The following is a 23,632-nucleotide window of genomic DNA, read 5'->3' as shown; positions in this document are numbered from 1 at the left end:
GGAGGAATGGGCTCAATGTAGGAAGGTTTCTAGTAGGACTTCCTTTTCCAGGCAATTCCACGTCACAACCAGGCTAGTTTTGATTACATGTACAAGCATATCTGTGGGTCACACACAGTGATGGACCTGAAGGTTTAAAGATGACTGATTTTTTTTAAAGATTTATTTGAAAGGGAAGGAGGGAGGGGTGAGAGAGAGAGATTATGATGGCAGAAGGCAGGGAGACTGCCTGGTGAGGGCTAGCTGAGGTCATGAGAGCTTGGATTAAGGTAGGTGAAGCAGAAAGGATGGGAGAAAAACAGTACATGTATAAGGAAGGCACATTGTGGTGTATTGACTGAGCCTGAAGCTAAAATCCTCTATCTGACAAAAGTCCCTAACCTTCCCCCTTTTCTTATATGTGATTTGATAGAAAAGCAAATCACATCAGACAAATAACTTTAGAGCTAAAGTATGCAGGTTGTTTACTGATTGGCCGATTCAGTAACTCATTGGTGCACTGTGCAGATACTTTGTGTGCCAGGCTAGTCCAGGAACTGGGAGTCCAGTGTTGACTTTTGTTAAATGTGCCCCCTACTGTTATTAAGCTTATATCACAAAAAGGCAGTGAGCTTAGATTCAGTGAGGACTAATGACTTTATAACAGGTTAATTTTAATGGTCTCTGGTGCTTTTATCCATCTATATTAAGTGGAAATCATTGCAACCTATTTCATTAACAATTGACTATAAGAATTAAGGAAATGAAAGCTTCATTGTTCTTATAAAATATTTTCTGTTTTGATCTGTGTTTCCAGATAGAAGGTATTGGGATTTGTGGAATGGAGTTTTGTACAACTTTCTATGGTTCAGTGACCCTTGAGAAAGCCATCAAGACAGGACAAAAGAGATCCCTGTTAGAGAAGGTGGCACATCTTTTATGTTCACCTGACCCTGGAAGGTCATGAATTTGTCCTCTGCAGGGGCCTACAAACCAAGAGTTAAACTAACCAAGGTGGCGGGAGCGGCACAGGCAGATGGTTACTCGCATGATGCCTTTAATGATAGATACCTGGGAAGTACCAGCTGCCTACCTGGGCCAGCACATTCAACAAATGCTAAGTGCTCTAACCAACAGTAACTACAGTGATCCTGGATAATCCCCTGAGGCTGGCTCCATCGTTCCTGTTCTAATAAGGGAACTGGAGGTGAGCAAAGTTCAATTGCCCAAGCTTGTATCTCTGAAGTGGCAGTGCCAACACTTGGCTCTGACTGTTTCCCAGTGAAGAACTCCGGGCTCTGTTTACCTGCTCTGACCACTAGTAGTATAAATTAAAGGCAGTGGAGTCCGTGAGCCTGAGGCTGTAAACCTTCTCCAGGAGCAGTCAGAGGGCCTTGGCCATGCCCCTTCACAGAGGCAGTGCACAGCCAGGCGTTTCTCCCACTCTGTTCTTCTCCATTGTGCACAGGCTGGTTCTTAGACTTCTAGAGATGGATTGAACACTTGGTTTGGAGACTTCTCAAATCTCTTCCTAAAGCACATCGCTTAAATCGCAGTATCTTTCATTTGCAAATCCAGTGTTTAACTCAATGTCTTTTATAAAATATTTGAGAGAGATAAACAAGGTGGGGGTGGGGAGAGTGAGAGAGAAATAAATAGAGATTCTATCCATTGGATCCCATCCAACTGCCTACAATGACCAGGGTTGGGCTGGGACTGAAGCTGGGAGCTAGAAACTCAGTCTGAGTCCCTACATGGGAACCCAGCTACTTGAGCCGTTCCTGGGAGAACATTAGCCGGAAGCTAGAATCACGAGCAGAGCTCTTATTGGACCTAAGCATTCTGATATGGGGTGCGGATATGCCAACCTGTGTCTTAACCAGGAGGTCAACCAAATGCCTGCCCCTAAATCTTTTGACTCTACCTTCTACTAAGAAAAGTTCTCATTTTTAATTTTTAGTCATTTTTTTCTGTGTTCTGCTAATTCACCAGATAATTATAATGATTTTTGTTATGTGCATTATTGAGAGATTTATAAATATTCCTGATTGATTTTTAAAAATATCTTCTTTATTTATTTGAAAGGCAGAGTTACAGAGAGGCAGAGGCAGAGGCAGAGGGAGGGAAGGAGGGAGGGAGGGAGAGAGACAGAGAGAGGTGGGGAGGAAGGGAGGAAGGGAGAGAAAGAGAGAGAGAGAGAGGTCCTCTATCCATTGGTTTATGCCCCAGTTGGCCGCAACAACTGGAGCTATGCTGATCCAAAGCCAGGAGCCAGGAACTTCTTTCAGGTTTCCCATGCAGGTGCAGGGGCCCAAGGATTTGGGCCATTTTCTATTGCTTTTCCAGGTCGTAGCAGAGAGCTGGATTGGAAGTTGAGCATCTGGGACTCGAACCAGCACCCATATGGGACGCCGGCACTGCAGGTGGCAGCTTTACCTGCTACGCCACAGTACTAGCCTCCTGATTAATTTTAAAATACAATACTACCTCCTATACAAGAGACTTTTCCTTACACCTTTTACTTGATTTAATCCTTAAAATACCCAGGCAGGATCAAACTGGTTTATAGATGAGGGAGTTAACAATTTTAGTGGTTGAAATTTGCCTGTGTTCACACTGTAAGCAGGTTGCAGGGATGGGGTGAGATGCAGATTCAGGTCAGTGTGACTCCAAGACCGTGGAATTGATCTTGACTTCTACTACATCTGGACATAACCTTTGGTTGGTAGATTCGATGAAGCCCCTGCTGGCCTCAGGCTAATTGACTTTTTTTTCAGTTGTATTTGTTTATTTGAAAGGCAAAGTTGCTGAGAGAGAGAGAGAGAAAGACAAAGAGAGGGTGAGATCTTCCATCTGCTGGGTCACTACCTAGATGGCCACAATGGTGGGGGTTGAGCCGGGCTGAAGCCAGGAGCCTGGAACCCCACTTCCCACGAAGCTGCATCTCCCAACGCTGCTGGGCCGGGAATCAAGCGTGCATGTGGGATTTTGAGGGAACAAGTCACCCCCAGACCCTGGCCACATGGATCCCTAGGGCGTGGCCCCTAACTGTCCGGACTGCAGTCTCTGGTTTCTCAGTCTTGCTAATTCGCTCTTCCATGATCGCCTACAGCTGCTCCCTGAATGTGGCTGCCGCACAGTTGGAGACGCACCTGATTGAGGCATTTCCTTCGATATGGCCTGCAGTGTATCTCTGTGAAGTGCAGAAAGATAATTTATATCTCCAAGTTATGGAGAATTAAAACAAAATAATGACAGCCTATAAATCCCCCTGTTCTAAGATTTTTCTGAAAGGAAAACATCAAACATTTCTGAAAAATATTTACTCATTAAACAAAGATTCATAAAAACATTGAGAAAATAGCTTAAAATAGAAAGCCAACTTGAATTCCTGAAGAAACCACGCATAATAGTCACAGAATTCTGTTTAGATCCATTTAACAGCTACAAAGTCATACCAGGACAGTAAATTGATTCATGAACATGTTTTAGGACTGACAACATGCCTGTGCAAATGGTTTAATAACATGAATTAGGAATATTTGGTTCACATGATTTTCTATGAAATAAATTCAAGAAGAAATTCTGGATATAGCTCATGTCACAATTTTGTAAAAAGAAACAAATGGAGTTGTTTGAATATTTATCTATTTCATCTCTCATATTCTCAAATTGGTGTTCATGCAAAGACAGTTTAGAGTTGTTTCAAGGTTTAACTTGCAAGGGAACTGGTGGCTATTGAAGTTTTATTTGTTGATATATTCTGCTAGATGATTTGCATGATTGTCCATTTAAGTCTTATAAGAAGTTCATTATAGAAAGGACTAAGAGTCAAAGGGAGCACATAAGCAAGTCTAGTACCTGCTAACACTAACCGATAGAATAAATAAAGGGGAGAGTGATCCAACATGGGAAGTGAGATACTCAGCAGACTCATAGAATGGCAGATGTCCTAAATAGCACTCTGGCCTCAGAATCAGCCCTAAAGGCATTCGGATCTGGCTGAAAAGCCCATGAGAGTATTTCAGGCATGGAAAGCCAAGACACTCTGGCAAAAGATCTCTGTGAGTGAGATCTCAGTGGAAAAAACAGGTCTTCAAAGAAGGAGGTACCTTTCTCTGAAGGGAGGAGAGAACCTCCACTTTGACTATGACCTTGTCTAAACAAGATAAGAGTCGGAGAACTCAAGGGGCTTCCATAGCCTTGGAAACTCATGACTGGAGCATAGGGGGATTGCTGATGCCATAGACAGGAGTGTCAATTGGTAAAGTCAACAACAGGAGTCACTGTGCACTTACTCCTCATGTAGGATCTCTGTCCTTAATGTGCTGTGCATTGAGATTTAATGCTATAACGAGTACTCAAACAATATATTTCACTTTGTGTTTCTATGGGGGTGCAAACTGTTGAAATCTTTACTTAATGCATACTAAACTGATCCTCTGTAAAAAAAAAAAAAAAAAAAAAAAAAGGAAAAGAAAAGAAACTATCAACTCCCAACTTGACTCTCACTGGGATTAAACATGACAATAGGTCTGATCTGATTTCATCATCATTTAAAAAAAATCATCTATTATTTTTCACTTTATGTTTCTGTGTGGGAGCAAACTGTTGAAATCCTTACTTAAGGTATACTAAGCTGATCTTCTGTATACTAAGATAATCGAAAATGAATCTTGATGTGAATGGAAGGGGAGAGGGAGGGGGAAAGGGGAGGGTTGTGGGTGGGAGGGACGGTATGGGGGGGAAGCCATAGTAATCCATTATTCGTACTTTGGAAACTTATATTCATTAAATAAAAGTTAAAAAAAAAAAAAGTTGTTCATTATAGGGGCCAGTGCTGTGGTGCAATGGGTTAACACCCTGGCCTGAAGCCTTGGCATCCCATATGGGTGCCGGTTCGAGACCCAGCTGCTCCACTTCCAATCCAGCTCTCTGCTATGGCCTGGGAAAGCAGCAGAAGATGGCCCAAGTCCTTGGGTCCCTACACCTGGGTGGGAGACCTGAAGGAGGCTCCTGATTTCTGGCTTCAGATCAGCACAGCTCCGGCTGTTGGGGCCAGTTTGGGAGTGGGCCATGTGAACCACTGGACGGAAGACCGGAAGACCTCTCTCTCTCTCTCTCTCTCTGCTTCTCCTCTCTCTGTGTAGCTCTGACTTTCAAATAAATAAATAAATCTTTAAAAAAGAGTTCATTATGGAGATCTTAAGATCTCAAACATGAAGGTGAGAAATTGGAATTCCTGGTTAAGTCCATTGCCAAAGGCTCCACAGAAAATAAAGAGTGATGTCAGGGTTAGGACCAAGACCGATGAACCTGAAGCCTGTTGTCTTGCCAGTGCGCCACAATTCTTGCAGCTATACTTTTATTTATGCCTTTTATCTTTTTATCAGCCATCAACTTCTTATTCTGAAAACATGCTTGCATTCCCTCATGGTCTATGTAACTTGTCAACAAAGAGAATACAGATAGCATTAAAATTCTTTGTCATCTAGTAGGCATCCCTATGTCTTCTAGTTGTATATATTTTATTAAGTTAAACATGTTTCAATTTATTGAGGTATAATTTATGTACCACAAAAACAGCTAATATGATAACAATGAAAAATCAAATGTTTTCCCTTTAATGAGAACAGGGAAGGAATTACCAATTCTGCTTAAAATTGTTCTACAGGTATATCCCCAAAACAATAAGCTAAATCTCTCAATCTTGTAGAAGAAAGAACAGGACAAGTCTTTGCAACTTGATATAGGTAAAAAAAATTCTTAGATAATACTTGAAAATGCAAATCAAAATAAAAAAAAATAGGGGCCATGGGGTGGTGCTGTGGTGCAGTGGGTTAACACCCTGGCCTGAAGCACCGGCATCCCATATGGGCACCGATTCAAGACCCAGCTGCTCCACTCCCGATCCAGCTCTCTGCTGTGGCCTGGGAAAGCAGTAGAAGATGGCCCAAGTCCTTGGGCCCCTGCATCTGCTTGGGAGACTCAGAGGAAGCTCCTGGCTCTTGGTTTCAGATTGGTACAACTCCACCATTGTGGCCAGTTGGGAGTGAACCAACGGATGGAAGACTGTCTCTCTCTCTCTCTTTCTCTCTCTCTCTCTGCCTCTCCTTCTCTTTCTGTGTAACTCTGACTTTCCAAGTAAATAAGTAAATCTTAAAAAAAAAAAAAAAATTGGGGCCAGTGCTATGACCTAGTGGGTAAAGCCGCTGCCTGCAGTGCTAGCATCCCATATGAGTGCCAGTTCTAGTCCCTGCTGCTCTACTTCTGATCCAGCTCTCTGCTATGGCTTGGGAAGGCAGTAGAATATGGCCCAAGGTCATTGTGGCTAACTCGGGAGTGAACCAGTGGATGGAAGACCTCTGTGTGTGTGTGTGTGTGTGTGTGTGTAGAGCTGTGACTTTTAAATAAATAAATAAATAAATCTTTTTTAAAAATGAAAAAATAATGAATTTGACTTTATGGAAAGGAAAACCTTAACTTGTTGAAAGGAACTTTTAAGGAAATAAAAGAGAAACTACAGATTGTCACTTTACATGTGGACAAAAGACTTGTCTTACACCTCTTGAGGTGTAAGAAGCTCTTTTTTTTTTTTTTTTTTTTTTTTTTTGACAGGCAGAGTGGACAGTGAGAGAGAGAGACAGAGAGAAAGGTCTTCCTTTGCCGTTGGTTCACCCTCCAATGGCCGCTGTGGCCGGCGCACCGCGCTGATCCGATGGCAGGAGCCAGGAGCCAGGTGCTTTTCCTGGTCTCCCATGGGGTGCAGGGCCCAAGCACTTGGGCCATCCTCCACTGCACTCCCTGCAGAGAGCTGGCCTGGAAGAGGGGCAACCGGGACAGAATCCGGCGCCCCGACCGGGACTAGAACCCGGTGTGCCAGCGCCACAAGGTGGAGGATTAGCCTAGTGAGCCGCGGCGCCGGCCGATAAGCTCTTAAAACTCAATAAGTACAGGGGCCAGTGCCATTGCTCGCTTGGTTAATCTTCCGCCTGCAGCGCCAGCTTCTCATATGGGCACCGGCTTCTAGTCCCAGTTGCTCCTCTTCCAGTCCAACTCTCTGCTGTGACCTGGGAGGGCAGTGGAGGATGGCCCATGTGCTTGGGCGCCTGCACCCGCATCAGAGACCAGGAAGAAGTACCTGGCTCCTGGCTTCGGATAGGTTAGCTCTGGCCATGGCGGCCATTTGGGAGGTGAACCAACGGAAGGAAGACCTTTCTCTCTGTCTCTCTCTCTCACTGTCTGTAACTCTGTCAAATTTAAAAAATTAAATTAAATCAAATTAAAAAATAAAACCCTCAATAAGAACAGTCTGGTGAAAACATGGACCAGAGATTTGAGCTGATATTTTACCAAAGCAAACATGCCAGTCAGAAATCAGCCCTGAAATGACTCTGAACATTTAGACTTTCGGGAACTAAAACCATCACCAGGGGCAGGCAGCAGTTAGGATGCCAGGTGGGATGCCCACATTCCATGTTGGAGCATCTGGATCTGAGCCCTGCTCCGACTGCACATTCCCTAATGGGAAGCAGCAGTGGTCCTTCCTACCCAAGTGGGATACCTGGATTGAGTTCCCAAGCTCCCAGTTCAACCTGCCCCAGCCCTGGGTCTTATAGGCATTTGGAGTGTGAACCAGCAGACTGGGGCTCTGCCTGTCTGCTTGCTCTGCTTCTCAAATAAATGGAATAAACAGAAATGTACAAAGGTAAAGCCATCGTAAGATACCGCTGCACATTCTCTGGAGTTGGTAGAGCGCTGGAGACGATGTGAGGCATCTGGACCTGTCATTCTAACAGTAGCTCACAAGACTCTGTTTTGCTGAACAAAAGCTAACCGCTACCCTCTGCCACTAATCAGACCTGCGTTTACCTTAGTAGACAAGTAATGCTTAATAGACAAATAATGTTTACCTTAATAGACAAGTAATAGACAAATAAAGTTCTGCATACTGGCAGGGGAAGACTTGCGTATGCGCAAGGAGAGAGCAGGAAGTATTGGCAATGGCCAAGTCATCTGGCCTGGCCCAAGCAGCATGACCAGAGGGTTGGGTTTATGACTGCAGGCTGGAAGTGGCCACTGTGACTCTGACCTTATTACTTGGCCAGAGGTCATCAGGCACTTGGCTCTGTCTTTTATTCTCCCTCCTTTAAGGGCATCTGGGGAATGAATCAGTGTATAGGAGATCTCTGTCTCTCTGTCTCTTGTCTTGCTTTCTGATTCTCAAACTAAATAAAGAAAAAATTATAATATCCCGTCTGGAGTTGGGATGTTTGTTCCCTTACTGTAGCAGAATGCCACTGAAATGGAAAGACCAGGACAGATGCATCAATAGCAATTCTGTAATCTGTTATAATACTAAGGGGAAAAGGAGTTTGCATTTCTACTTACAGAACTGTAAGAATTCAGAAATGAGAGAGAATATCAATAAAACTAAAGTCCGTGGGAAGTGTACTTTGGATTCACACCTTGAACAGGTGGGATTTGGCCAGGCAAAAGGTGAAGAGACAGTGGCACTAGATGGTGTGCAGAGGCAGAGGAGGCACAGTATGGGGACAGGAGGGTGTGCACATCAAGTGCATAAGCCAGCTTTAAATGGGTGTCGAGTGGACTGGAAATCCAAGTGTCTGCAAGAGACTCTGGGGGTCAGTTATTCCAGCCTCCCTTCAAATGCAGAGGAAACACCTGTGGCAATGTGAGATCAGGCAGAACAGTGTGCTGGTTATTACCATGATTCACTAGTACTGAGCACCTCCTCTCTGCCAGATTCATCCCAGCAGCTGTGTGCGCTAAGAGCTGCAGTCATCCCAGCACACAGATGAGCAAACTGCACGCACAATTACATAGTTCACGCCACCCAGTTCAACAAGTAAGTGGTCCCTTTTGTTTTACAAGGCTACTCCAAAAAGTTTCTAGAATAGGGAATGAAAAGGTAAATTTACCGTGGCATAAAAATTCTTGGAATCCATGCAAACCAGCGGCATTCAAAACGTTCATGGGATTTTTGTATTTGAAAGAAGCTGGGCATGGGTTTCAAAATTTTTCACACCCAAACAAACATGTTTTCCTTGAGCTTTGTGGGGCCTCTTCATAGTGTGGAGGCTACAGAAGCCACTGTGAGGTCTGAACAAGGTGATCAATGAGGCGGATAGGCGGTGAGTGCAGCACTTTGGGACACTTAAGTCTGGCAAGAGTGCACGGAAGGTCTGAATGGAAATGGACCAGTTCCATGCACTTTTGTTATGAGAGCAGAGCAGTAGTTGGCAGTGTATGGAAGGGTGAGAGCAGTTACCTTGTCTTTTCTGAACCTTCCCCTAAGCCCCAAGTGAGGCAGATCGTTCCTTCCCCAGCACTGCTCTGTCTTTGAATTTACTGAACTGTGTTCTAATGATCATGTTCCAGGAGTATGATGAACATGTTATATCTGAGTATTTTTCCCCAAAGTCTATCAGAATACGGACTGTAATTTCTTGTAATGTCTCTGAAATTCAGCGTCTAGCCCTAGTGCATTGCTGAGCATCCAAAATATGTAGGGGGAGCTTGTGCTGTGGTGTAGTAGGTAAAGGCAGTGCCTGTGGAGCCAGCATCCCATATGGGCACTGGTTCAAGTCCCGGCTGTTCCATTTCCAATTCAGCTCCCTGCTAATGTGCCTGGAGAGCAGCAGAGGATGGCCCAAGTGCCTGGGCCCCTGCCACCCACTTGGTGACCAAGGTGAAGCTCTTGGCACCTGACTTTGGACTGGCACAGCTCCGGCTGTTGTAGCCATTCAGGGTGTGAACCAGTGGATGGAAGATCTCTCTATGTCTCTCTCTCCCTCTCTCTCTGTAACGCTACCTTTCAAATAAACAAATCTTTTTAAAAATGTATAATGCATATATAATATGTAAATGAATGTGAAAATAATGTAAATATAGGCAAATGAAAGAATGTGGAAAGGGAAAAAACTTAGTTTACTGATTTTGTATAAAGGACAAAGGCCATGTTCAGGATTCAAATGATTTGGGCCTGCATCAGTTTTTAAATTAATGTTTAGTCACATTTTTTTGATCACTAACATTTTGTCTATTATATTATTTTTTACAAGAGCTATATTAGGGACATTAAAAAGTTCTTGGAGAATTAATATTATGAAAAACATATGCATGGGTTTCAACAATTTTCTGGGCTAAAATTTTCAATTTCATTTTCCCATGAATTTTTAAAGTCCTAGCCTATGTATTCCACTGTAAACCACCACTAGGTGTTGCTGTTTATCTTGTTTTGTCACTCGGTGTATGTGTGTGTGTGTGCAGATAGAGTAAACTGATTTTGTAAAAATTTCATTGCAGTAATAGAGTTTCAGTGAAGAGAACAGCATCAGGGGGCCTCTAACGTCCTTAGAATGTACAGTTTCTGGAGGGAGAGTGTCAGGCTTGAATCCTGGCTGGGGAAAGCACAGCGAGGAGACCAGTGTGTAACTTAGCCTTTTTCTGTCTGCTTCCTTATCCGCAAAGGAAAAATAACAGCACCCACCTCACAGGGTTGGTATAAATGTTAAGATATAACTCAGGTGAAACCCTTATTTTCTGGCACAAAAGAGCCACTCAAAAACATCTTTTCTTCCCCCCAAATAGTAATCAATTTGTTGCAAATCATTCATGATTCATTATGGGCGATGCCAGTACTCAGTTGTCTCCCTCTGACTTCCATCCCCACAGTGTCTTTCTTGCTATCCTTCCATTGTGGTTTTGTGTATTTAGGTGTATTTCTTGCAATTTTTTACTATATTCAATTGTCAGGAAATTCTTTCGCCTCTAACTTAACCAATATATCTAGAAACCGGTGAACCTGTACCACGTTTGCTGCTACAACCCTTGTCAGGTCACCATCTTCCCTCGCCTGTATGACAGTAGCAACCTTCAAGTGAGGTTTCCACCTGTTCTTGCTCCCTCATCCTTTCTCAGCACACCTCAAGGTGTGACCCTGTTAACAAACGAATCCAGCCCGTGTTGAGACACGTATATACAGCCATGTGCCACATGACATTATTCCAGGCACTGATGGGCTGCGTGGATGACAGTGGTCCACAGGACCATGCTGGGGTGGGACATTTCTACCCCCTGGTGACATCATGCTGTCCTAATATGCCACAAGGCACACCCCATACATGCGTGGTATGTGCCTTTGGCATAAACAAACCTGGTGCATGGCCCCTTCTGTGAAAGATTAGCACACGTAATACTTGATCAGAGGCAACTATGCTGCTGGCTTGTGGTTTATTATACCTTCTTTCATCATTTTAGAGTGGACTCCTTTATTTATAGAAGATAATCGATGGTCAGACTCTGTGTGTTGTTTGTCTCTTGAGCGTATCAAGAGGCTACACTGAGTGACTGACCCACAGCATCTGGGTTTGTGTGAGCCACTCCAGGATGTCCTCACAACAATGACATCACCAAGCAATGCATTGCTCAGAACCCAACCCCTCATCCAGCGATGCATGACTCTAATATTCTTAGAGTTCATCTCAGGACAATGCAAACACTCCAAGTTTTTTATTCCATGTAAATGCCAGTCCTTACAGTGGTCCACAAGACACATGATGCATGTTCTGCCACTTCTCTGCCCTCATCTCCTGCATTTCTCCTTGTTCCTAGCTTCGATCTGCTCCAGCAATGTGGTCTTTGCTTTTGCCCTTCTCTCTCATATTCTCCCCACTGCGATTCACGTAGCCTGCGCCTCCTGGTCACCCTGTTTAAATTAGATCCAGCCCTCCAACTCATAGTAGGTTATTTATTTATTTTATTCGAAAGGCAGAGAGATAGAGACAGTAAAGAGAGAGCTCCCTTCTGCTGATCCTCTCCCCAAAATGCTATCTGCAGTCAGGGCAGGACCAGGCTGAAGCCAGGCAATGGGTTTCCCATGTGGGTGGCCAGCAACCAATCACTTCAGCCATCACTTGCTGCCTCCCAGGGTGTCCTGGAATCAAAAGCAGAGCCAAGGGGCTGGCGCTGTGGTGTAGCAGGTTAACCTGTTGCCTATAGTGCTCGCATCTCATATGGTTGCCGGGTTGTGTCTTGGCTGCTCCATTTCTGATCCAGCTCTCTTCTAATGTGCCTGGGAAGGCAGCAGAAGATGGCCCAAGTCCTTGGGCTCCTGTCACCCATGTGGGAGACCTCAAAGAAGCTCCTTGTTCCTGGCTTTGGTCTGGCCCAACCCCGGCTGTTGCAACCATTTGGGGAGTGAAACAGTGGATGGAAGATTCTCTCTCTCACTCATTCTCTCTCCTTTTCTATCTCTGCCCTTCAAATAAATAAATAAATCTTTAAAAAAAGCAGAGCCAAGAGTTGGACCCAGGCACTTAGATATGGAATGCGGGTGTCACAGGAGGCATCTTAGCTACCGTGTCAAATGCTGACTCCTCTTTGACACTTTCTTACCTGGTTTCCCTTTTTAACCATAGCACTTGTTGATTCCTAACATGCCACATTTTAGTAAAGCATTATCTGTCTCAACCAGGGAGCTCCAGCACAGCAGAGCTGTGGTCTGTTTACTCTTGACCATTTCACCAACCCATGGAGATGCACCTGCTAAGTATTTGAGCCCTTAAAACATAGGCGCTAAGTAAACAAATGAATAGTACGACTTGCAAGTCAACAGTTACTCATTTAGAGCCATTCCCAGTAATTCGACGATCCAGAAGCAAAGGTCCCTATCTTCAAACAGTTTCCACTGGTGCAAGGGGCAGAAATAGGGGCATCATAATGACCTTCCAGTGAGGAAGTGGCAAATACTTAGGGTGGGAGGCATAACATCAGGAGGCTGAGAAGGGAGACCACGGCTCTCAGTTGAGAACCTAAACATTGAATAATATGTTTAGGTAGCTAAACTTTGAAGTTCAAAGAGGAACCTTCAAATAGGTTCTCCAATTAGAAGAATTCCCACTTGGAGCTGTATAAAACTGCTCAGATGTAATCCTTGGAGTGTGAGTGCCTGACTTTGCTGTCTTCCACAGGCTTACCCTATAGGGAGAGTGTCACTGCCTGGTTTTCCATTAAGCTAACGAGCACTTGCTTTTATAAATTGAGCCATTTCAGATTGCTGAAAAACCTGCACATTACCCACCTTGCAGCTATCCTGCCCATTCCATCTGAATTGAAACAGCAGCTCCTATCTCTTATTCCTCTTACTTTATCCAGGGCTGGAAGTACTAGGAACATCTTGCTAGTCTGAATATGCGCAGGGCGACCACTTCATATGCTTTTCACTTGTATGTTTTTTTCCATTTTGATAAAAAAATGACACTTGCTATTTAAACACTCAGTAATGCAAACCTACAGAAAGTGGAACTAAGAATTTGTCTTAATTCCACCCACCCTGGCAGTCACTGTGTAAATCCTTGCACAATTTTATATTATATTATAAAGGCGTTTGTGTGAGTTGTTTTGTTACTTCACAGTGGTAAGAGACTATTCTTTCAAACAATTCCATACCCATATTTTCAGAGCTGGATTAATTGTTTGATTTTCAATGGAAATTTGCTAATTCATTTTTGTTTGATAACAATCATACTACGTTGGTCTTCTTTTTAGAAAAGCATGGTATATTGAGGCTATTGATTCTGTAGTTGTTAAGTTGTTAGTTCCTAGTTGTTAAGTTCCCAGTTTCACCAAAATGAGTATATCTAATCAAATATGTATATGAGTGATAAAGTAATTGTGCCATTTTAAATTATATTTAATTTATTCTTACACAATTGATTTGTGATAAGCTGTGCAGTGGATTTCAGCTTCCCAGGCTCTAACTGCATCCACTGCGCTGTCCCCACACTACAAGTGGAAAGTAGAGAGTAGGATGCAAGACCTGCCACCAGGGCTGATGATGCGGCAGTTGCACCTACGAGGTAGATGAGGTCCTCTCACAGTAGCCATTTCCAAGTTATTTTAATACCTCACTGTCAGTATTTTTAATCGTAGAGCTGAGAGGTGATAGGGAAACTCTGTAGTAGGAGAGCACAATGGGTTTGAAGAGGGAACACTTCATACATTCCCATCTATTTGTTAATTCACATCAATTGTTTTAATTAGGTCAAATCGCCATAAGAGGATAGCACCTATCGGCAGGATTAAGCAACAGAAATCTATTTTCTCACAGTCCTGGAGGCTGGAAGTTCAAGGCCTTGGTCTTGGTAGGGTTGGTGGTGGGGGCTTTGTCCTGGCTGGCAGGTGGCAGGGGGCTACCTCTTCTGTGTCCTTGGGTGCCCTTTCCCTGTGTTTACACAGCCTACAGTCTCTTCTTCTAAGGGACAGGAGCCCTACTGGATTAGGAGCCACCCCTGTGACCTCACTTAACCTTAATCACTCCCTTAAGTCCCTGTCTCCAAATACAGTTATGTTGGGGATTGCAGCTTCAACACATGGGCTTTTAGGGGAACACAGTTCAGTTCATAAAGCCAACTCTGTGGCTGCCACTGTTGTTGGGGACACATTTGGGAACAAAACAGACTACACCCTTCACGGGGCTTGTATTTTAGAAGGAAGTGACAAATAATAATTCAAACAGGTAAATATACTACATAGGTTAGGAGGTGATGAGCGTTGTGGACAAAAATAAGAACAGGTAAGGGGCTGTGGGGGCCAGCCCAGGCCTTGCAGTGGGTGCTAATTTTAGATAGATCTTGCCCTCTTGAGTAGTTGACATTTAAAGTAAGACCTTGCAGGATATTAGAGAATTAGAAATACAGATGTCTGCCCTATGAAGTCTACTGTTTATTCAACTGAGAACCATGGGCATGACCGAGAAGCTATGGAAGACATGACTTAGAGTCGGATAACCTTGGCTCAAATTTTCTTTGTGCAAATTAGCCTCTGCAGTAAATTACCTAACCAACAACGTGGGTTAAATGAATGATAGAAATCAGCATGATGCATCCCCATTCCAGATGAAAATGAGAAAATAAATTGCTTCAGTGCTGCATTTGAACTCCTTTGGGGATCACTGTCTGATTATAAACCTTGAGTTTGGCTCATCCTTCTCCCTGTCTCAAAGGTATTTTCTTGTTCTTTTGGTCTCCTTACACTGTCAGTGGACCAGCCCTTGTATGGTGTGGAAGATCCATAGCAACCATATTAATTGTGTTGCAAAATATGCCAATCAGCAGCCTTTCAAATGGCTTTGCAGCTGAGTCTGGGGATTGGTTTCTGCTGTGGGTGAGGCAGAGCTGTTGGTGCAACTCGGCAGCTCTGCACTCCTGTGGAATATCAAGTCACAAGCATTTATGGAGCACGCCTGTGTGCTTTACTCAGCAGCCAAGAGCATCATTCTGTCAACTCTTGACTACCCATGTTAACAGGAAATAAAAATATCCATGATTAACATGGAAGATAATCTGTACACTCTCACCCCAGGAAGGGGAAAGCAGCAAATGGAAAATGGGAGCAGTGATTGTGCATGTGAGTAGTGGGGGAGAACAAGGAAGCCTAGTGGAAGGTCAGGCAGATTCAGCGGTAGTGGCTACGTAAAGGCATGAGGAGAAGAGAAATCCAGATCGCCCATGAGCAGTTACCTTAACTGCAGAGTGGATATAAGAGGAGGCCTTCCTTTTATTGGGTTTTTAAATAAAAAAAAAAAAAACATAAAAAGGCAGAATATAATTTCTTAGAATCCCTTTTTATATGAATGAAGCACCTCTTCTATGTCAGACCTTCGTTGAGCTCTTGGAGGGATAGCAGCAAATGATCCAATCCCTGCTGTCCCAGGAGGCTGGGGGCAGCAAGGTGTGGAAGTAAAGTAACACAGACCAACAGGGCATCCAGCCCAGAGCAGAAGGTGAGGGCAACAGGCTGGGAAGGTTTCTGCGAGCTTCCAGAGCCCAATTGCCTCTTATTGGAGGCACTGTAGCTCTGTGCCTTCATAGCATCATTCAACAAATGTTCATTAAGCCATCTGATGTTAGACATTGGTGCTGAACTCTAGGATGAGCAGGAGCCATTTCAACTTTCAAGACTTCCTGCTAGAGTGAAACGGACTTAACCACACTGAAGATGTGATGTGAGGAAGTGGTGAAGAGGACGCCTTAGCAGCTCAAGACTCACCACTCTGTTTGCGGGGAGGGTGTGAGGCATGGCGTTTAGGATGAAGACAGGTGGGTAGTTTGTGACAATGAGAGGCCACCGCAGACAGATGGAGTGCCTTGAATAAAGGTGAGGGGCAGGCAGGTTGGTCTGGAGACCTACAAGCAGTTCCATTTGGCCACAGCTGAGTGTGAGAGGAGGGGAGGAGTGTTAAGATGGAGCCCAGAGGGGCTGGTGTTGTGGCACAGTTGCTTTGCCAGCATCCAGTACTGGATGCTTGTTTGAGTCCTGGCTGCCCTATTTCAGATTCTGCTCCCTGCTAATGCACCTAGAAAATCAGCAGAAGATGGTCCAAATGCCTGGGCCCCTGCCACCCATGTGGGAGACCTAGATGGAGCTCCAGGGTTCTGGCACTGACCTGGCCCAGCCTTGGTTGTTGGGGCCATTTGGTGAGTTAACCAGTGGATGGAAGATCTCTCTGGCTGTCTCTCTCTCTCTTTCTCTCTGTCACTCTGCCTTTCAAATAAATAAATCATCTTTAATAAAAAAAAGATGGAGACCAGAAACAAAGCCAGCAAGGTTCTGTGTGCCCTGGGAAGGTATTTGGGTTCATTCCATGAACATCTGGGTATACCTGGGGGGATTACTGGGATAAACACTCAGGGATTAAAGTGGGCAACGCGTTCTGTGAAAAGTTTAGACTTTGAGTCATTCTGGCTTCTTTGGATGGTGGACATGAGTGGGAAGGGCATGAGGGCAGCAGGGAAATTTGGCTTAGTGGGGGCGCAGAACAAAGGTCCAACTGAGGACTGTGTAAGTGAGGAAGAGAGAAATGTGAAGTGCTAAAGAATTTGCAGGACGTGGTGATTGGCTGTGTGACACTGGTGTTTCAGAGGAAAGGGGCAGTGTGGTTCCGTGTCTTTCAGTGTGGGCAGTTTAGTCAGTCAGCCAAGATGTGCAGAAGTAGGGGTGGGGCTATTCAGCAAAGTGAAGTCTTCACCCTGAGACCTCCTACAAGGAGTCTCTACAGTCATGGGAAACCACCATGCTTGGGGGCCAGCATTGGGGCACAGTGGGTAAGATGCCGCCTGCGATTGTGGCATCCCATATGGGCGCTGTTTCCAGCCCTGGCTGCCCCACTTCCGATCTGGCTCCCTGCTAGTTTGCCTGGGAAGGCAGCAGAAGGTGGCCCCAAGTGCTTGGGCCTCTACACTTGCTTGGGAGATCTGGATGAACTCCTTAGCTTCCGCCTGACCCAGCCCTGGCTGTTGTGGCCATTTGGGGAGTGAACCAGTGGATGGAAGAGTCCCCCCAACCTCACCATAATTCTGACTTTGAATTAAATAAATAAATAAATCTTTAAAGAAAAGAAGCCATGCTTGGGTTTCAAAACATTTTTGTGCCAAAAAAAGTGTCTTTTAAATCTCTACCTATCTAACATCTGTCCATCCATCCATCTGAAGGGCAGAGAGACAGAAACAGAAAGGGGGAGGGTCATGTGGGAGGAGCACCTCCCACTTGGGTGGCAAGGGTCCTGACTACTTGAGCCATCACTGGCTGCCAGAAGTCAGAAGGGGAGCCAGCACTGGAATCCAGTACTATGATATGAGATGCCAGTGTCCCAACAGCTATTATAACCATTGCAGCAAATACCTGCCCCTAGACATCTTTCAATTCCATTTTCCACAAACATTTTGAAGTAGCCTTGCATGCATAGTGGAAAGTGCTTAATTATAGCATAACATTTTAAATGCAACTCATTTCTTCATTATTTTAATTTGTGTCATTACAGTTTTGCAGCATTTGATAAAGTAATGCTTTAGCCTAGATTAACTTGTTATATCAAAAGCAAAGAGGAATATAAACCTTTAGGGAGTTACTGAAAAATGGCAACCCTTATAGCACTTTGTATAGAAACCGATTTAGATTGCCCATGATGCAACTTTGACATTCTCTTTCCAAAAATCTAGCTGTGGTGTCATGGGAGCAGAAGGTCAGGGAAGAGTCTTATGTTAAAAAAAAAAAAAATAAGTACCTGTTCTCCTTTGAAAAAATGCAACTAATGTCACTGTTCGTAGTGGCTTTTTGGATTATTTATTCATTCTAAAATGGAGGGCTACCTTTTATTTCATGAACTTAATAAAATTCATGGAAAAATGGAGTTCAAAGATAAGCTGGTTTTGCTGCAAAAGATTTTGAAATACATGCATGGTTGTTTCCTAACATGCATTTCTGTGAACTTTTTTGAACATCCTCGTGTTATAGTTGTTCAAAGACTGAGGGTTGGAGATGGAGTTTCCGTGGACTGGCTCTAAAGAGAAAGTTTTATGATAGTGTTTCATCCAGAGTGCTCAGTTGACAAAGTAATTGCTATTCCAGGCCCTGTGGGCCAGAAGAGTTTTTGTTCTCAATCTGTGGTTTAAATGCATAACAAAAGCAAGGGCTCTTTAATGGCTCTTGCTTTGAAATTAGAATGTGATTACTTCACAAACACCACGGATGGTTTCCTGGCCTTAAAACTATTTTTAAACTGCCATTCTTTTGTAATGGTCTCTCTAACCCCATGCTGTGGAGAAGAAAAGCCTTGGAGAATTTGCTTTGGTGGAGAGGGAGGCAGGGGCCTGAGCAGAATTGCAGGGCGAGTTGTTATTTTTTGACCTGGTGGTCATTAGTTCTTTTTGTCCCTTCTGAAAGTGCCACACTGGGGCATTCCCAGCACACTTTTAGCCTTAATGGACAAACCAGCAGCATAAGGTCACCAAAACTCACTCTGGGTGTGCTTGCGTGAGTTTTGGGAAAGAGCTGTGATCACCATGAGTGTGAGCACACACACACACACACACACACACACACGAGGGCACTGCAGAAAGTCATGGGAAATGTGAATTATGAAAAAAAAAAATGCCTGGCTTTCAAAATTTCCCATACCAACCCAAACTTAGCTTCTCATTTTTTTTTCCATGCAGTATTGCAAGTGCGCCCGTGTACATTTCACGATACAGCTTAGGAATACAAACTATTTCTGACACACAGTGAGGTCTGAAATCTTTGTGATCTGTGAGAATGACAGACGTGACAGACGTGGCCACGTCTCAGGAGCCCGCCCCCAGCAAAGGTCAAGGAAGAGGCCTCACCCTGCCGTACATGCTCTGGTAGGCCTCTGCAATCATCAGCCTCTGGGCATTGCAGCGCTGAGTCAGGATGTCAATCAGCAGGTCTTTGTCACACTCTGGGGAGGAACAGTATTTGCAGATTAGTCAGGTTTGGGAAGAACCCATTATCTCAGGATCCAAACCAATATGCCAGCATTACTAGCCCTGAAGGCGCATTCAAGCCATGAAGAATTTTCTCGCAGACGAGAAATTGCACAGCAACCCCACATGAAACCCAGATTCTTCCTAGCTCTCATTTTAGTGCTGTTACTACAGCGGCAGCTCCCACCCCTGAAAAAGACCTCACAACAAACACTGGGAGTAAAGGAAATACTGGCTTTCTCCCACCACCTCTCATGCCTCTGCCACCTGGCTCTCCAGCCCTCATGCTGATGTGGGTTTCAGTGGCCAGCGCATTGAGACACGACTTGCAGCTGACATGCATCAAGACAAAGCTTTCTGCTCATGTGCAGAACCTCCAGAGGAGGCAGATGTCGTGGAGAAAGAGATTGTTCCGTTTCAAGGCAACTGTATGTCTCTGAGGGGTCGTGTGAACCCATCACCCTTGCATTAAATTCTGTAGAGACCAAAGATCCCTGAAATGTAAAAGGTTTGTCTGAGCTATGACAGATGCTATCCAAAATAAAAGGATTGGTCTTGGGAAAAGCTACCCAAGCCACCACCAGCATGGTGGCTACCACGTACACTGACTAAAGTGTCAGGGTATTTTAGAAAACAAATTTTGGAAGGAGAAAACATGAAACACTTGCTGGGAACCAGCAGTAGCTAGAGCCAAGGGGATGGGACAATGCACAGTGGGCCGAGGCCTGAGCTAGGAGCACGCATAAAGAAAAATGCTGGCTGCTTCCAGCTTGGTCAGTTCTGCACGCAGGTGGTGCTGTCGCCTGATGGTTAATCTTCCACATACAGGCAAATCCTCTTTTTGTCTTGTCTTTGTTGGTTTAGCCCCAACCTGTCAGTTGGATATAACTCCTCTTATCTCTTATGCTTATTTAACTCCTTCTGTTTGCAAGAAGAGATGTTAACCATGAACCATGAGGCTGTATGTGAAGCAAACCATCATTTCAAAATTGAAGCCATCCTGGATGGTGTTAGGGTCTTAGGAAGACTATGGGTCAGGTACTGGACTATAGAACGAATGAGGGCAGGTGACTCGGGTTTACAGAGGTGCAGGGTGCCAAGGAAAAGTCAGGTAGGAAGGCGTCACGTGGAGGTGCCAAGGAGAAGCAGGAGGCAGAGCTGGGTGTTTCATGCAGGCGGGAGAAATGATCTGAGAGTTGTAATAGGGAAGCAGGAAGATCTAGAATTAGCCCCAAAGACTGAAATTAGTGGCTTCTGAGAGAAGAGGCGTCGAGCCACGCGGTGTGGGGCTAGCCCAGTTATGACTCTGGACTCACAAGAAAACAAGTGGCTGTGGAGGAGTCTTTTATCAGCATGAGGGGAACTCCAAAATGAAGGTATTTCTCACATTAGAATATTTTTCGATGACTTCCATTGCCTTGTGATTTTGCTACCATCACAGTGATGCAATTACTATAGAATTCTCTTTTTTTGTTCTTGGCCTATTGAGATCCTCTACAGTCTATCTCTCTGAGTTATTTTTCACTTTTGAAAGGTTTCATAGCAATTCTTCTTCATTTTTCCTTCCAGAGCATCTCAGAATAATTTTATGTTTATCTAAACTTTTATTAAAATTTAAAGTAACTGTAAACTTTAAGAGTCAATTTTGAGAGTTGTCTTTGTGTCATCAATGGTATATTTGCCAACTGATTGAAATTATTTTCTAAAAAACTTAGTAAAAATTTGTAGATTTTACAAAGGGCAATAAGTATTACTTGACTAAAATTATTCTTGCTTATATTTCTGCAGGTATTTGAAGTTGTAGTATTTTTATTTTATTTCTCAACACATAATTGGTTAACTGAAGAAGTGATATTGAATTTATATTCACTTTATATCCAGAACAACTATTGAATTCTTTATAATTTTTAATAACTAATTATTTGGTTACCTTGGATTTCTAGTTAAATAAGCATTCTTTAAAAAGTTCATGGAGAATGGGACTTATGAAAAAACTTTGCATGGATTTCATTATTTTTTGCAAAAAAAGCAAACATCTGATTTCATTTTTAATGAACTTTTTGAAGTATCCTTCCAGAATATTTTCTTCAAATAATACCAGCTTTGATTTTTTCTTTAGAATTTTTGTATATTTCCCTCTTTCTTTTCCCATTGTATTAGGACAGGGATACCTAGATAATTCTTATTTTCTGGTTTTAATGGAAACTTGGGGCATAATGAATCATAGCAGTTTGGTAGGCTTTCAAGTTGTGTAGTCAACTCTTGTTACTCCTGGTATTTATTCTCTACAAAGTTGCCATGAATATTGAATTACTGAAAGCTGCAGTTCTCTGGTTGGGTTTTTTTTTTGGTTTTTTTTTGTTTTTTTTTTTTTTTTGGTCAAAACTGAAGTGCTGGATTGGCATTGTGATGCAGCAGGTTAAGCCACTGCCTGTGACAGACACCCGCATCTCTTACCTGAGTGCTGCTTCCAGTCCTGGCTGCTCTGCTTCAGGTCCAGCTCCCTGCTAATGCACCTGGGAAAGCAGCTCTAGAAGGTGGCCCAAGTCCCTGGGCCCCTTCCTTCCCACCCTGGTGACCCAGATAGATTCCAGGCTCCTGGCTTTGGTCTGCATCAGGCCTGACTGTTGTGTCCACTTGAGAAGTGAATCAGTGGATGGAATCATTCTTTCTCTCTCTCTCACTCTCGTGCTCTCTTCCCCATCCCTGTCATTCTCCCTTTCAGTTTGATAAATATTTAAGAAAAACCCGAGTATAATTCGTATTATAGATTTGTTTGCCAATGTCCTTGGGAAGTAACCCTAACTCTAACGCTAACCCTAAACCTATTTAGGTTGGGGTTAGGGTTTCAGCATTGAAAACCTATTCTTCTATATATTCTTTTCCTGTAGCGCCGAGGAGGGTTTTAAACATTGCTCTGCTCCCCGTGATCTGCAGTTGTCTCCTCTGTCAGCCAGCACTACTCTCAGGAGAGAGCTGGCCACTCTGCTGCTCTCTCAACTTTCTGTTGTTATCAGCTATCACCTGATGAACCGCACAGCTGCTGTTTTCATCCTTGGCATCGCTTCACCCCATAGAGTGGATGTGGCTTGAACATTTTCCAGGCAGCCCCCTGCACACATCAATGGATGCTCTGCTCTTTCTGATGTGCTGTATTATTAATTTATTAACATAAAACTGCTGGCCAGCAACACTGCAGCCCGTGCTTATCTAGCACACATATTTTCTCCAAAAACTACATTTTGCATTTGTGTACTTTTTGTGTGTGTGTGCATAGGAAACCAATCAGTATTTTACCATTATTCTTGGGGCCATTTTTACTTTTTTAGAAGTCTGAGGCTTCTGGTTTTTAAAAACACTTTATTTATTTGAAAGGCAGAGTTATGGAGCCAGGGGAGAGGGAGAGACAGAGAGAGAAAGAGAGAGAGAGAGAATCTTCCATTTGCTGGTTCATTCCAAATGGCTACAGCATTTTCTCCCCCGCCCCCCTTTTTTTTTGCTTGGGGGCATTTTAAATAGTAAAATCCCCAACAAACACCATCAAAATTGCAAAAACAATGGCACTTATAATAGACAACAAAAAGAACATATATTTAATGTTTGAGTACTAAAAGAAGAAGGCGTTTTGTGAAATTCTATGATCTCTATTAGGATTATACATCCTAGTGGCCATCTGGAGAATGAACCAGCTGATGGAAGAGCTCTCTGTCTCTCCCCCTCCTTCTCTGTCATTCTGCTTTCAAATAAAGAATTATTATTTTTTTTTAAAGAAGGGAGCCACACATTTGGAGTTTTTTTATATCACAGCACAGGGGAAACTCTCCACCTGGAAATGGTAGCCTAGTGAACACCTGGTGGAAGGGGAGATTCAATGAGAAAATGACTTTTGGGTAATGACTTACAGGAGGTGGCAGAACATCCCATAAAGCTATTTTGGAGAAATACGTTTAGTGCTTTGGAAAGAGCCAGACCAATGTTTCCAAACTTAAAGTGTTCCTGGTGCGTTCAAGATATTAGCAGGAGCCTAGTGTCTATGTAGTTGAGTAGACAGAAGAAAGTGGTAGACAGGAAGATCAGAGGGTGGCAAGTGCAGGCCCATCACGAGATCCGTAGGTGACAGTGAAGCCGTCTGCTCTCCCTCCAGGAGGGGTCAGAAGCTCATAGCCGGAGTGATGTGATAGGACTTGGGTTTTATTTGAATGGATCTCGTTATCGGGTGAATGGTAGTACACAGGACAGCCAGGGAGAAGGCAAGTAGAGAAGTTAGGAGACTGAACTACGCCACAATCAGAGCCAAGGAAACAGTAGTGAGGGTGGCAAGAGATGTTTAGATTCTGAAGGCAGAG

The 23,632-nt window shown here is 43.8% G+C and overlaps 1 protein-coding gene across 1 annotated transcript in view; it reads right to left on the bottom strand.

Moving 5' to 3' along the window:
• Window positions 1-19,414, bottom strand: part of LOC149124869 (annexin A10-like) — a 40,511-nt gene extending 21,097 nt beyond the window's left edge. Inside the window, exon 1 of the mRNA XM_089302081.1 lies at window positions 19,167-19,414. Coding sequence (XP_089158207.1) covers window positions 19,167-19,202 — 36 coding nt within the window. The 5' untranslated portion in view covers window positions 19,203-19,414. The remainder of the gene's footprint in view (window positions 1-19,166) is intronic.
• Between the last annotated feature and the right edge of the window lie 4,218 nt (window positions 19,415-23,632).

The sequence above is a fragment of the Oryctolagus cuniculus genome, chromosome 8 (assembly GCF_051225735.1).
Source record: "Oryctolagus cuniculus isolate XC-2025 breed Fujian yellow rabbit chromosome 8, ASM5122573v1, whole genome shotgun sequence".
Classification (NCBI taxonomy): Eukaryota; Metazoa; Chordata; class Mammalia; order Lagomorpha; family Leporidae; genus Oryctolagus; species Oryctolagus cuniculus.
This window is presented reverse-complemented; position numbering and strand designations above follow the sequence as displayed.